Source organism: Cetorhinus maximus, chromosome 20, assembly GCF_964194155.1.
Source record: "Cetorhinus maximus chromosome 20, sCetMax3.hap1.1, whole genome shotgun sequence".
Taxonomy (NCBI): Eukaryota; Metazoa; Chordata; class Chondrichthyes; order Lamniformes; family Cetorhinidae; genus Cetorhinus; species Cetorhinus maximus.
The window spans coordinates 16,443,003-16,458,242 of record NC_135898.1 but is presented as its reverse complement, the minus strand read 5'-3'; the positions used below and the strand labels follow the sequence as shown (position 1 = coordinate 16,458,242).

Below are 15,240 nucleotides of genomic sequence, written 5' to 3'. Positions count from 1 at the left end.
ACCTACCTTTCCACAACTGCACTGATGTAACATTTTGATTCAAGTTCATACATACTTTGTGCCAATCATCACCAATTGTATGGTGAACTTGCATCCACTTGAAATTGGTTTGCAGTTATTATCACACAATAGATTCTACAAAGGGGCAAGATTCCAAGCCCATCATTTTGCTCAAATGTAGGTCGAGTTGAAACATCGTTTGAACCACAAGAATTACTCATTCTGTTTCTAATGTTATGGCAAACATTTTAGTTTTACAAGCTTACTTCCAAATGCTGCAGAGATCCCTTGCACTGCATTACAGCCATGAGTTCACAAAGATGTAAAGTCAGTCCAGTCAGTGATCTGATAGTGAGAGACTGAGCACTTGGAAATTTGAACTAGCAGATCGAGCAACAATTCAGTATCTCTGCCGTCTCTTTGGAATCACTTGTGAAGGTATAAAGGGCTTCAGGGAGGCTGGCTTCCTGCTTTCAGGGTTCAGTTGCAGGGAGCAAAGGGTGCACAATGTTTTCCTCACATTAATTAAAATAGGGAGCTCTGTCCTGAATACAACTGTGTTCTATGTGAAAGTTACTCAAATTGCAACACTGGCTGGGAGAACAGATTGCGAAGTTTCGGAAAAACAGAAATCCCAAGAACCAAATCTTCTTAAAAGCAATCACTTAGGAGGGGCTGTGTTAAATATTTAAGTCAATTTGAGCAAGTAAAAGAAGGAGCACAAAGCATTAATAGCAAAGCTTTCATAAAAATAGACATCTCCAATAGCAAAGTTGAACAGAACACAAATAATTCATTTGGTAAAGTATCACAGGGTTGGCTATCCTCGTGAGACCATAGCCCAACATGAATCGCCCTGGGGCAAGGATCAAAAAATACAGCATGGAGCACACTGTTGAATACCATCTAATCGTGCAGTTGCAATGAAGTGTTAATAAGTTGACTGTTGGCGTGATGTGGTCAACTATCCTCAAACAAAAGGAAAATTAATTCCAATCACAGGAATATGATATGAACGTCACAAGAGATGGAAATCACAAGATATTGGCTAGTCTAAGTTGAGTGCATCCAAAGCAGATGATGTAGAAACCAGCATGATAACCTGACACGCCAAAAGCTCATACCTATGACCACAACCGATATATTAGGCAATAACTATTAAGTCATATATCCTCCAGCAATACTACACCTTTTGTCAATAAATAAAAGTAAATGCATGTGCAAATTGCAAAATGCAGCCTGGTTTCTTTGACACTTAGTTTATAATGCCACAGTTAAATAAAACTTGGAGAAATACGATGGAATCACCTGCTGACACTTGTGGGGGAGGGTGGGAGATGAAGAAGTTCAATCCTCAAAAAGAAGTAGATTTGGGTGTGCGTGTGTGAGTAAGCGTGTGCCCTGTGTTAGACTGAGCGTACCCTGCCTAGCGCCCATTGCCTGTCAGGGTAGGCTCTGACTCCCCATGACCCTGAATTGGATGAAGTGGTTCTGGAAATGTGAGTGAGAGGATGAGAGCATGCCTCCATTTTCAATTTCACCTTGGCCAACCAGGTTTCATGGGCCTCAGTAAGCCTAACAGCTAAAAGAAAGTGAGGACCCTAAATGCTGGATGAGCTTAGCTGCTTCTGCACCCAGCTGCCCAACCCCCATCCCATAACCAAACAACGACAAGCCCAGCCACAATCTCCCACCAAGCCAACCCAACCTTTCAGACCTTCCACACACCCAGCCCCGTGCCTCAGACCCGATACATAACTTCTTCCTCCCTGTGCTCCACTCCCTGGCTGTGGCCTGCTGCAAAGGCATTCTCCGCCAGTCAAGCTGACAGGCGATTTTCCAGTCCCAGCCAAAAAAAAAATCAGTCTCTGTCAGTAAACTTGGCAGTGTGAGAGCATCTGGGTTTAACTGCAAGACAAGTCACCCTCAGCAGCATCTTCCCCCTTCCAAAACACTATCAATTAAGTACTCAAGCAGGACTCAAAGAAACATTCTGCGTTCCCATACACACATTTTAAATGTTATTTTTACGGTAAAATGATGTGCCTAAGCTACAAATACAAAACCAATAACTTATAACCAGTTTGGACTGAAATTACCATGCAAAAAGGTTGAAACCACTGTGGTGAAGCCAGGCTCAAAGTGAGCACAGCCATTGGACAACTCCAGTTTGAATTGGCCTATTTTGTATGGTTCTAAGCAGATTTTGGAAATTATTTCTGCTGAGACACCCACATTATACCGGTTGCACAATGTTAGAAATGAAAACAACAAGCCAACAACCTCATTCTTCCAGAAAATTTTTTTTCTTCTTGCCATGAATGCTTACAAATATGATGGAGTCCAAACCCAGATGTACACTCTGGTAACCACAGGAATGAGTTAGCAGCTTATTGGAACATGATGGGGTGGGGGGGGAGCTCACAGACAATAGAGCCCCTGCTTGACATTTTCAGCCTGGTCACTGGCCGGTGATCAGGAATCCCATTCCTGGCCTCCTTTGAACTCCTGACTGTCCTGTTCCATCTGTTGTCCTGCTTGAGCTCAGATAAGAATCAAGCCAGGGGCCTTCCATTCTGTATAGCTTCATCACACACTGCCTTTTGCCAAATTCAACATCCTAGGAGTTCAAGCCAATACAAATATTTCTTCGTTTTATTTCTGTTTTTCAAAAAAAAGGGCATAAGCATTGAATCCACTAGCATTACTTTCTGTTGTCAGCACCAAAACGAGCACTCCACCATCATGAGAGATTGAGGGGGTTTTATTCTCGTTAAACCGACTTTCATACCATAGTGACAGAGATTCATTACCCTGTCATACAAACAGAAAATGATGGAAATACTCAGCAGATCAGTGGAAAGACAAACAGATGATCTTTCACTGCTACAGGAAAAATATTTGAGATGTAACAGGTTTTAAGCAATTTCAGAGGCAGGGAAAGGAGGCGGGGGTGCAAAGCACAGAAGGCAACGTCTGTAATCGATGCCAGGAGATTGAATAACAAAAGGGATAATATTGCGAGGCCAAAGGAAATGGTAATGAGACCAAAGGAAATGGTAATGAGACAGGTAAAGAAACAAAAAGAAAGGTCGAGGAGGAACAGCAAAATCATCAACGGCTGCTGTCCAAATAAATTGGGAGCAGAGGTTATGATCTGAAACTGTTGAACTCAATGTCGAATCCAGAAGGCTGAAAGTGCCTCATGGAAAGATGAGGTGTTGTTCCAGCTTGTGTCATACTTCATTCAAACAATGAACAGTGCAGGGGGTAGAGGTCAGTGTGGGAGTGGGATGGTAAATTAGAAAGTTAGGTAACCAAAAGCTCAAGGTCATGCTCATGCACTGAACAGAAGTGTTCTGCAATGTGGTGAGCCAATCTGCATCAGCCTCCCTGATGTCGAGAAGATTGTATTGTAAGCAGCTCATACAGTAAACTGAAGTACACACAAATCGCTGTTTCAGCTGGAAGGAGCATTGTGGGCTCTGGATGGTGTGAAGGCAGGTGATAAAATGACAGGTGTTGGCATTTTATTTGGTCACAGGAAGGTGTGTCAGAAGAGAAGTGGGTATTGGGAGTGATTGATCAGGTTGTTGCAGGAGGAACAGTCCCTTGGGAATGCTGAAAGGGAAGAGGAGGGGAAGATGTGCTTGCTTTTATACATTATCTTGTATTCTGTGGGAATGCCCAATGGAGGAATTGTGGGATTTCCTCAACCGAGAGGTAGCAGAGAGCTTTGAAGAAGAATTTCCCTTTCATCAACATGGAGAGTTTTCCTCCTAACTGCCCAGTGCCTGAGGTGATCACATAGCAAAGGAATCAACAAAGGAAAAAGCACTCTTCTTCAAACATACTGAAGTCAAAAAAACCTCAGAACAGGAAACTGGCAGCTTCGAGAAGTTATTGTGCATCCTGTGTGCGACTACACAGTACTGGGTTTTAAATTTGATTTACACAGCAGTGGTTCACACTGGCGATAGAATCCTTCTGCAGAACTTCCCCACAACTGGCTCGTTCTTGTAAATGTATTTTTCCTCCCTTATCTGATCCCTCTCTTTCCTCCAAGTTTGAACTCATTTAATTCCTTCCTTACTCCATCAAGTAGCACATCATCAAAAGACAAGACAACCTGCAACCAAGCTTCTGCCGGCAGCTGCTATCTTGGCCCGAGATGACTTTCCTGGCATCGAGAAAAAGAAAATACCCCAGCAAGGGGCAGCACATTAAAAAAGGGTCAAAAGAAAAAAAAAAGTGATTTTTTTTTTCCCCCAAAGAAGACCAAATTAGTGAAAGCATTCTACCCTCTGAGCCAAAGCTTATGGGTTCAAACCTCACTACCATCCTTCATCACAATCTAGGCTGACACTCGAGTGAGGTAGTAAAGTAAACTCTGCGTTGTTGGAGGTGCAGTCTTTCAACTGAGTTATTAAGTCAAGGTCTTGACACTATTCCGGGAGGAGCAAAGGAGTGCTCACTGTGACCTAGCCAACATTTACCCCTCAGCCAATTCCACCAACAAGTTCATTTTTCTCCTTTACTGTTTGAGGAAAACTTGGCATAAATTGGTTGCTACATTTTCTACAAAAAACAGTGAGCACAAATCTAAAGTACTACGCAGGTTCTAAACCGCTTTGAGACGTCTAGCTCAATCTCGGGCGCTCGGCTGCACTCTCAATTTGTAATAAAAATTGGTCCAAGTGTTCAGGTGTTTTCAAACTACACCTGCATGACAACTTGAACTCTTGTGACTTAGCAGATAAGTTACTCCAAAACCAGCTCTCCAATTTTCTTCAGAAGATGTTTAATTTTAACAAGAGAAGGCCGACAGTTGACATACGCCATCAAGCCCATCAGATGACATCACAACATTTCACAGTGAAACTTGAACAGCTTGTCAATGTCCATGCAACACAAGAGACTGGACTCACTTCCTGCAAGCTGCTAAAAAGCAAGCTTTATAAAACACATCACGCTTTGAACCAGGTTTTTCTTACTGCACCAGCTGTGGAGTACAAGGGAGAAAACTTAGCTGTGGGCAACCTGAAAGATAGGGGAAAAGGCACTTGATATCACATGCAGCACACAGTGCAGGCACCGATGTGTCAAGGATTGACAATGGGTCAAGATGGTGTCAGAGGATGGGAGAACTAACATGCCATTTATCAGGATGATTTCAAGGATATATCATGACTTTAACGCACGTTTCTCTATTTATTGAATTGAATAATTATAAATTGAATTTGAGGAGGGAACTGAGACTTGATTTTAAAAGCCCTTGATTAAATTTTCAGTTGAACTAAATTGATATGGGGTTCGATGGTTTGAAGTAGTATGGATTTTCACTTTATACTGAAGGAGAGGCAACAGAGCTTATACGCAGAATCAATAACTGTTAAAACCAATATATAAACATATAAACTATGTAAGACACCCTATGATGCTTCACAGAAATGTCACACAAAAGTTGACACCAAGCCACAAAAGGAGATATTAGGACAGATGACCGAAACCTTGGTCGAGGAAGTAGGTTTCAGGGACTGTCTTAAAGGAAGGGCTGTTTCAGGGGTGGGGGGGGGAATTGCAGAGCTTGGGACCCCAGGAGCTGAAAGCACAGGCACCAATAGTGAATGGAATGATGAAAATAGGGGATGCAGAAGAAGAAAGTATGGAGGAACAGAGAGAGCTCAGAAAGTTGCAAGGTCTGTATGAAACAACTGGTCACATGTTCAAGAATTTAGCAGACAACAAAAATAAATCCATAGTAAAAGTTCTGAAGGTATCCTGCTCATCAGTCAAAGGCACTGCTTTAAGGCAGAATGTAATCAACTGTTTCAATCCTAAACCATGGCTTGGCAGATTTTACAGATTGTAAAATCTTGAACATCTGACACCAAACATTTTCACAGATTCCAAGCAACATTTGGAACAGCCTTGCTAAACATTGAACTGCTGACATTCACACATTGGACACACCTAAAAGAATAGTGAAGTGAACATAATATAGAAACATTCATGTCTGAATGAGAGAACAGTGTAGCTAAGAGTTTCAGCAGATGTGAAGTGCAGGCGCATTTGGAAGTATTGGCATGTTAATTATTAAATCACATTTTCAGATGAGAAACAGTTCATGAGGTCAGCTGAACCACTCATTTAGCTTCCGGTCTGCAACTCACTCCCACATAAAGTAAACAAAATCAATCTACCATCACAGAAGCTTCAGCATCATGTCACTTTCTGAGAAGAGCCACATACTTGCTGGTAACCACATCATCAATAAACAAAATTAAAAAGCTTGTAGACTTTTTTCCCAAGAGTCTGACAATATAGTAAGAAATGACATGCTGCCAGCACAATGAAAGCATACCCAAGCACTAATCTCTTCCTTAAGAGTGGGTGGGTGCAGGGGAGGGAGAAGGGAATAAAATTACTGACCAGGACTATTGCAATCTCAGGTCCTCTGAGTAGATTGCAACAGGCACCCTTCAAAACAGAATGTATCAGACTTGCAGTAAAGGGTCGAGTGGCAACGAAATGGATCACTCAAACCAAAAGGAGAAGTTCAAGAGAGCAGTTGGTGTTAAGAGTGCACACGCCTAATTAATTTAAAGAACAATCACTACTTTTAAAAGTATGCCTTCCAACATGAAGTACAGTATCCTCAGATGTAAAACATTGTTGCAAACATGATTTCGTTTGCCAAATATACCACACACATGTAAGTGGAATAAAGTACAGAGAAAAAAAACCTTCCCACATAGAAACACTGAATTAAACATCGGCAACCTAAGATCCACTCTGGCAATTAATACAGCTTTCTGTAAAATCAGGTGAAAGGTCATAACACTGATTAATCTGGGGAAAACTTCCTTGTAAACTCTTCCTTCTGGTGATCCTGTTTTTAAAGCTTAAATCTTGCGCAATGATTGAGTACAAAACAAGGGGGAAGTTAATGATTTTTTAAAAAGGAAGATTTGTATTTAGATAGCACCCACCACAGCCTTAGCACAGGGCAAAGCACTTCAAAGCCAAGAGGGGGCTTGCAAAACGCAGTCACTGGTGTAATCCAGGAAACACAGCAGCCAATTCAAGCACAGCAATGTGATCATTTATTCCCCCCCACCACCCACCCCAAGTAATGTTGGATGAGGGAGGGCTGAATCTTGTCCAGGGCCCTGGGGAATAGCTCACTGCTCCTTTTTGATATAGCACCATAGGATCTTTCACATTCGCTTGAGAAAACAGACCTCGGTTTAAGCTCTAATCCCAAAAGACTTGGATTGTTAATGATGTTTTGTGATCATTTATTTGATAACAAAGTCCCCCCCTCCCCCTCTGAGTGAGGCTGCTATGAGAAGCCAGCAGCTTTTCAGAGTGGGACTGACAGTGAAATCACCATTGGGGCCTGGGGGGCTGAAGGGCGGAGCAGTTTCCCAGGGACACCCAGGAGCCGCTGCGTTGCCGGGGACAGTCCTTCGCCCTCGAGTGGCGACAGACCTCGGCCAGCGCCCCGCAGCCGCCCCTCCCCACCCCACCCCACCCGCTTCCCTGGCAGAACCGTCGCGACCGCCAACACCTGCATCCCCACCCGGACTCCCCTCTATCCGAGTCACTGCAGCCTTGCGGTCCGACCCCTCTTGTCTTACCTCCGCCATCTTGAGCTGCCGCCTGCTTCCGGGTTGGTGGGTCCCACGCTCAGGGTTCCGCCGGCTTCCGGGTTGGTGGGTCCCACGCGCAGGGTTCCGCCTGGAACAGAAGGGCCCCCCTCCCCAAACTGGAAGCAAGACAAAAACAAAAAACTGTGGATGCTGGAAATCCAAAACAAAGAAGTATTTCTGTTTTTGTTTTGGAAGCAAGACAACATTGCCACCTCAAATAGTCTTTCAAACAAGATTATATACATCTTTAAATAGTTTGCACATCGTGTTTCTTTATATTATTCAGATTTAACGTTATTTTATTCATACTTTTCTATGTTTACTAAATCAGGAAAGTAGTTTGGAGAAGGATTATGACATAAAACTCTAATCTCAGCCCAGGAAAGAATCGTTTAGAAAATATATATAATTTAATCATATTTAATTTAATAATATAATTCAGAAAATTATAAACTCATTAGTACTTTATTACAATTATTTATATTGTCAATATTTACTATTTATGTATACAAATTGTTTATAGATGTTCATAAATTTTAAACTTACATAGAATTATATAGCACAGAAACAGACTATTTGGCTCAACTAGTCTGCGATGGTGCTGATAACCCACAGAAGTTTGATGCTTTTCTATTTACTTCATCTCAACCTTTCAGCATATCTTTCCATTCCTTTTCTCTATGATGTGCTCATCTAGTTTGTTTTTGAAAGCATCTAAGCTATTTGCCATAAGCACTTCCTGTCATAGGGAGCTCCACATTCTAACTACTCTGAGTAAAGAAACATCTTCATATTTCCCTGTTGGATTTATTAGTAATTACCTTGATTTCATGGCCCCTTGTTCTGTATTCCCCACAAGTGGACACTTTCTCTCCACATTTACCCTGTTCAACCCATTCATAATTTTAAATAACTCTCAAGTCTTCCCTAAACTTTCCTTTTTTTAAATTAAAAAAACTTTTCAATTTTCTGGATAGCTGTAACCTGTCAGTTCTGGTATCATCCTTGTAAATCACTTTTGTGTTTTCTCCAGTGCTTTTATGTCCTTTCTATCGAATGGAGACCAGGACCTTGCACAGCACTCCAGGCAGTGTTTGGCCAGGCTCCTATCCAAATTGAACATAATTTCACTACTTCTGAATTCTATCCCACTAGAAATGAAGCCCAGTACTATTTTTAATGGCTCTGCTGACCTGAAAAGCCATTTTAATGGCTCTGCTCACCTGTATCCTTTCACTCCTAAGCCAGCATGCAGTTTCTAAGCTGTAGATGATTTTTTTAAAAATCATTCATGGGATGTGGGCATCACTGGCCATCCCTAATTGCCCTTATCAGAGGGCATTTAAGATTGCTCTGGGTCTGGAGTCACATGTAGGCCAGCAGATTTCCTTCCCTGAAGGACATTAGAGAACCAGATGGGTTTTTACAACAATGAGCAATGGTTTAATGGTCATCATTGGACTTTTAATTCCAGATGTTTATTGAATTCAAATTCCACCATCTGCCCTGGCAGGATTCAAACCCAGGTCCCCAGAACTTTACCCTGCATCTTTGGATTACTAGTCCAGCTACAATACCACTAAGCCATCACCTCTCCTTCTGTTGATGCTTCTGTTTTCCCCACCAAAGTGCATCACCTCACACTTATCGATGTTAAAGCTGATTTGTCATTTGACATCCCGGCCTGCAAGTTCTCCGATGTCTTCCTGTAACGTGTTGCATCCTTCCTCAGTGGTAGCTATATCCTGCAGTTTGGAATTATCTGCAAGTTTTGATAAGTGTTACTTGTTTCTAAGTCCAAATCATGAATGTAAATTATGAATAACAGTGGTCCCAGCATTGATGCTTGTGCAACACTCTTTTCTACCTTCCTCCAATCCAACTAACTGGCCTTCACCCTGATTCTCTGCTTTAGTTTTTAGCCAATTTGCTGTCCACTCAACAATTTGTCCCCAACTCCACAAGCCCTAATCTTTCTTATGTGGTTATTTCAGTTTTCCTAATTTGTCAATTATTTCCCTTTCTATCCCAACTGTATTCTTTTCAAGCCTATCTTCCAATTAAATGTCTATTCAATTATCATTGATAATAACTGAAGTAAAGTTGTTTTGCAGTACGTCTGCTTTTTTCTGTCATTACCTATGAGTTTATCTTACTTATCCCTTCTTTACTTGTCATTTTGTTATTTATGTGTCTGTACAACACATTCGTTCTTTTTATATTCTTTGATAATTTGGTTTTGTAATTTCTTTTTGCCCTTTTTATGGTGTTTCCCCCTTTTTCTCCTAGGTTCTATATATTGCCTTTTCTCTCCCTTTGGTTAGTATCCAAGTACTTCTTAAATGTTGTTTTCTTCAGATTTAGTTTTCCCTACGCAGTTGTTCATGATTCACCAATGGTGCCACATAATTAGCCTGCTGATTTTTTGGCATTTAGAGGAATACATTTCTCTTCAATTCTATTGATTACCCAATTCAAGTTTTCCATTCTTTTTCTGTTTTCCAAGATTTTATTCCTGTTTGGTTGCACTGTCTCTTTTCCAAACTATAACCTTTTGTCTCTCTCGATCCTACTCATGAACTTTGCCATGTTTTGATCACTGCTTGCCTTTGTATAACACCTTTAATGTAGAAAATAGCACTTCACAGAAATGTGAAACTGAAGCAGTTTTGCAGTTAAAATGAAAAGCCCAGATTTTGCAGTCAATGAAGGGATAGTGCATTTTGCAGTCTTTTAAATGGTAACTTACCCTTTCCAGCACGGTGCACTCTACATGAGAATTTGGACCTGCATGAGCATGTTTGAATCCTAAAATCTTACTGTGCCAAATTGGGTTGATTACATCAAAAAATACTTATGCTTTTTCTTTGCAGCACAACTTCTTTATCATTCTCAAGATGTTCACATTGTTGGCAACAGTATCACTCATCCCTAATTCCTCTCAAGTAGGTGGTACTGTGGCACCTATTTGAATACAAATGAGTGGCTACTATCGTATTTCAGAGGGCACTTAAGAGAACCACATGAGAACCACATTGCTGTAAGTCTGAAGTCACATATACCTCAGACTTCAGGTGGTTCCTCCACTGTCGCTGGGTCAAAATTCTGGAACTCCCTCCCTAACAGCACCATGGGTGTACCTACACCACATGGACTGCAGCGGCTCAAGAAGGTGGCTCACCACCACCTTCTCAAGGGCAATCAGGGGTGGGCAATAAAAATGCTGGCCCAGTCAGCGACGCCCAGGTCCTGTGAAAGAATGAAAAAAAACTGGATAAAAATGGCAGATTTTCCTCCTTAAAGGACATTAGTGAACTAGGTGGGTTTTTAAATCAATCTCTCAGTTTCTCACAAAGAGGATGGCTGCATGATGTGTGAAAACTCTCTATCGCAAAAGGCAGTAGATGTTAACTCAATTATTCATTTTTGCTTGAAAGATTTGATGAGACAAGTATATGAAGGATATAGAGCCAAGGCTTAAGGTTGGAGTTAAGATACAGATAAGCCATGATCTTACTGAGTGGTGGCAAAACAGGCTCGAGGGGCTGAATGGCCTACTCCTGTCACTATGTGTAAGAAGATACATATATTTATCTGCAAGGCTCCATGATTCAAAAGTATCTCAGGATGATTAGTAAGCCTGTCAGATCTATGGGCGATCTTTAATCTATGTTGGACTGACTGTATGGTGAAAAAAAATTACTTTATGGTTTGATTGTAAAACGATCTCTAAGCCTTTAAATGAGCACAACAACTCAAGAGTACAGACACCAGTGTTAATGACAATTCACAGTCTGAAAATGCCTGACTTTATATTGCTGCTGGGGCCAGCCTGACTACTTTATCTGCTGCAACCATGCACCTTGTGATAATAGACAACGACAGGCATTCTGACAAAAATTCCCCTCCCCCTCCCTCTCTCACACAGAGTTTGGAAAGCAATATCTTTGATCAAGTAAGTGGAGTGATGTGCTGCAAAAGCCCATACTTTTAAAACTGAGCTTCTATTTAGGTGAGAAGACTTATTCTGTAGTAATCACTGAATTTTGGAGTTTTACACTGTCAAATCTTACGGGAGAATGTAACTGCTGGATTCAGTCAGGATCTTGGATTCAGGATCCTGGAAAAGGTGGGGGTGGGGCCCACTGAGAGCCACAGCCCTCTCCTTGCTTCTGGCCCGCCCACTCACCCCCTCTCCCTGCAACCCCCACCTCACAAGCCCCTCTACCCCATGCCCCCATATTACTTGCCTGTGGCCTGGGTCACCCCGCAATCCTGGAGCTCTGGTTCCTGTCCTTCTGGCAGCAGCCACAGCCTCCTCAGTGGTGTTGCTGAGCGCAAGAGTTGCCAGCCTCTGATCTCTCTAGGTGGGATTTCCACCCCCAGGGTCTTCATTCCAGGGGAAAGCCTTCCAGTGGCCTCACTACTGCCTAATTGGCGTCTGGTTGAGTGGGCCTTCCCGAAAAGAGCCATCGTGGGTTGTTAATATCTTGTCAAATTACTTTGTTAAGGTTTGTTAATTACATTGTTAAGATTAAGAGAAACAGGTGATGGGTATTAATTGAGCACATATAAATAGGGGATGGCTGGGACACTGGGTTGTGTGGAAGGAGAGCTGTGAGACTAAGCAAGCCAATAAATTCTCTCAGTAAAGAAAAGCCCTGTGCCTTGGTTTCTGCTTCATCAACCAGCTTGGATCCTATTAACCTGGGTCACTCACCAGCTCTCTAGCCCACAGGGTAGACCCTTGATGCCATAACAAGATTCTGTCCCTAGTCTCAATAATGGTGACTGTGAAACTATCACCGATGGTTGTAAAAACCCATCTGGTTCACTAATGTTCTTCAGGGAAGGAAACCTGCCCATCCTTACCTGATCTGGCCTACATATGACTCCAAACACACAGTAACGTGGTTGACTCTTAACTGCACCCTGAAATGGCCTAGCAAGCCACTCAGTTCAAGGGCAATGAGGGATAGGCAACAAATGCTGGACTTGTTAGCAACACCCACATCCCATGAAAGAATAAATAAAAAATATAGGTTCCATAAGCGAATATCTCAGAACCATCTCCAAACACGACAAAAGCCTTGCATACCCTGCCCCCTCATTTCTGTTCAAGCCAAATACTCAACTTCAACTTGCTATATCTCACTTACCATCAAGCTGTGTCCTCTGGGTGATAGAAAAACAGATAAAATATATGGTTCCGATATTACAGCAGGGTACTTACTATGGGGAAAATGCAAGGGAGTGGGACTAATTTATAGCTCTCTTCAGGAGCTGGCACGATAACAATGGGCTGAATGGCCTCCTTTTGTACTGTATGATTCTACAGCAACACTTGAAAAAGAGCTTCATTGGCTGAAAAGCCCTTTGGGATGTTCTCAGTTCATAAAAAGTGTTATACAAATACTTGTCCTTCTAAATACAAAAGGAGCAGATATTAGTAATCACTTGCATCGGTTTAAAGCTTTTGTGGACAACTTAAAATTCATGGAATTTGATCCCTCTACATTAATACAAATTCCTGGGTGTGTGTAATAAAACTACAAATGTCTTGTTCAGTCACCATGAACCAGTACTTCTGATAATACATTGCATGTGACCTGACATAATACCCGTATTGTTATAAAGCAGCATATCCTCCAGGGCCACTTTAACTCCTGGTGGGAGCAGACAGTGATGATGTATGGGAGCCAGGCCCAGCAGATTCTCATAGGTAAGTAATAACAGATAGTTCTTTCGTGTTGATAGCTCATTTGTGTTTGTCGAGGGGCTATAAAGGGTAAATTGCTCTGATACTACGTGGGATAACCAGGCTGTTTCAAAGGTCTGGACTCCCAAAAAAGTAGTATTTCCAACATTATGTAGAAGATAAATCAGGGATGTTCAGCATGTGGCCTTTGAGCCTTGTTCTGACACAACTCAGTCCTGTTTGTGGCTCTATCTTTTAACCACTGCTTTATCCTGTTTGAATTTCATGGAGATTTGGAAAGGACTCTCTCTCACTCTACTGTCTTGGGTAAATCTACACCCATTAAAATCATGGAATTATAGAATAGTACAACACAGAATGAGGCCATTGGGCCTTTAACAATTCCTCATGATGTCTCTGGTTCTTTTGCCAATCTTCATAAATCTGTACCCTCAAATTATAGAATATTCAGCAATTGGAAACACTTTCTCTTTATTTATTCCATTCAAATCCCTCTCTGATTTAAATTTTGCAAAAAAGACATTTAGATTAAGATTAGTTAAGATTTTGTGGCCTAGATTTTAACTTCCCTGGCCTGTTGGGAATTAGGTGCTGGCATGGGGCTGGGGTGAGGGGGTGGGGGGGGTGCACTTGAAATATGATAGAGGGTCTTATCCACACTTTTCCCTCCTCAATCTAGCGGTCTGCAGTTGCAAGTTTAAGGCAGCAAATGGTCCAAATGGTCCTGTACGGTCCTCTTTAAACCCATAGGGGGTTGGTGGTGTACTGGGAGGTAATCCAGAGGCCCAGGCATATTCTCTGGGGACATGGAATCAAATCTCACTAATAGCAACTGGTGGAGTTTACATTAAATTAATAAACCTGGAATTGAAAGCTAGTCTCAGTCATGGTGACTGTGAAACTCTAATTAATTGTCATAAAAACCCATCTGGTTCACTAATGTCTTTTAGGGAAGGAAATCTGCCATCCTTACCTGACCCATAGCAATGTGGTCTGCTTGCTCAGCCATTTCAGAGTCAATCCGTTCATGGGCAATTAGGGATGGGCAATAAATGCTGGCATTTTTTAATAATGCAGAGGGCGTTCCAATGACAACAATGCTGCGTCATCTACAAATTTACCCCAAAGTCTCAGCAGTTCCTTCCGTGCCAGCCCAAGCCTGTCAGGAGCTGCAGTGTGGGTCAGAAGAGGCCCATTCAAGTAAATTCCTTTATTGCTGGGCAAGGTCAGCTCAAAAATGTACATTTCCTTTAAAATTGTGGGCCTTTGCCTTGAAACCATGGTGCCCCCCCATCCTAAGTTTTACAAGCCCTCTCTCCAAGGCTTGACAGATAGCTTCAGAGAGTTCCTGAGGTCGCTGACAGGCAGCCTTCTGCCTTTTGAATTCCTACTCCCACCCACCGGACTAGGCAATGATTCCTGCTGGGTCCAGGTGGTGGCAGGGGTTGGCTGTGGGGAAGTGTCTCAAAAGAAATAAACCCTGGGAGTCAAAATCTCTCCAGGCCTCAGACTACATATTTTTCACTCACACCCCACCCACCTCCATCCCACATGGCCTAAAAATGGTCTATGCCAAGCACGGAAACTAAAACCTCAGTTGTCCCAAGGATGTTTCTGTTAAAAAGAAGTCTTAGTTTGCATATTTAGGTTTAAACTTTTGAAGAGACTTGCGAATGGCAGAAGTTGAACAGGCGCACTGAAAATAAAGAGCTCATTGACTGATAGTTGTCAGACCAAGCAAGTCCCAAGTGATGATTGCACTTACTGGAGCTGACAAAGGGGCATTGATAGCTTCAAATCGCATCATAATTCATTGTGAAAACTCTTCCACCAGCATTTGGTTTTTTTATTATTATTATTCTCCTC

At 42.1% G+C, this 15,240-nt stretch overlaps 1 protein-coding gene across 1 annotated transcript in view; it reads right to left on the bottom strand.

Annotated features, from left to right (window-relative positions):
• The window catches only part of LOC144694899 (golgin subfamily A member 7-like), a 30,018-nt gene extending 22,265 nt beyond the window's left edge, over positions 1-7,753 (bottom strand). Inside the window, exon 1 of the mRNA XM_078565634.1 lies at positions 7,644-7,753. Coding sequence (XP_078421760.1) covers positions 7,644-7,652 — 9 coding nt within the window. The 5' untranslated portion in view covers positions 7,653-7,753. The remainder of the gene's footprint in view (positions 1-7,643) is intronic.
• Between the last annotated feature and the right edge of the window lie 7,487 nt (positions 7,754-15,240).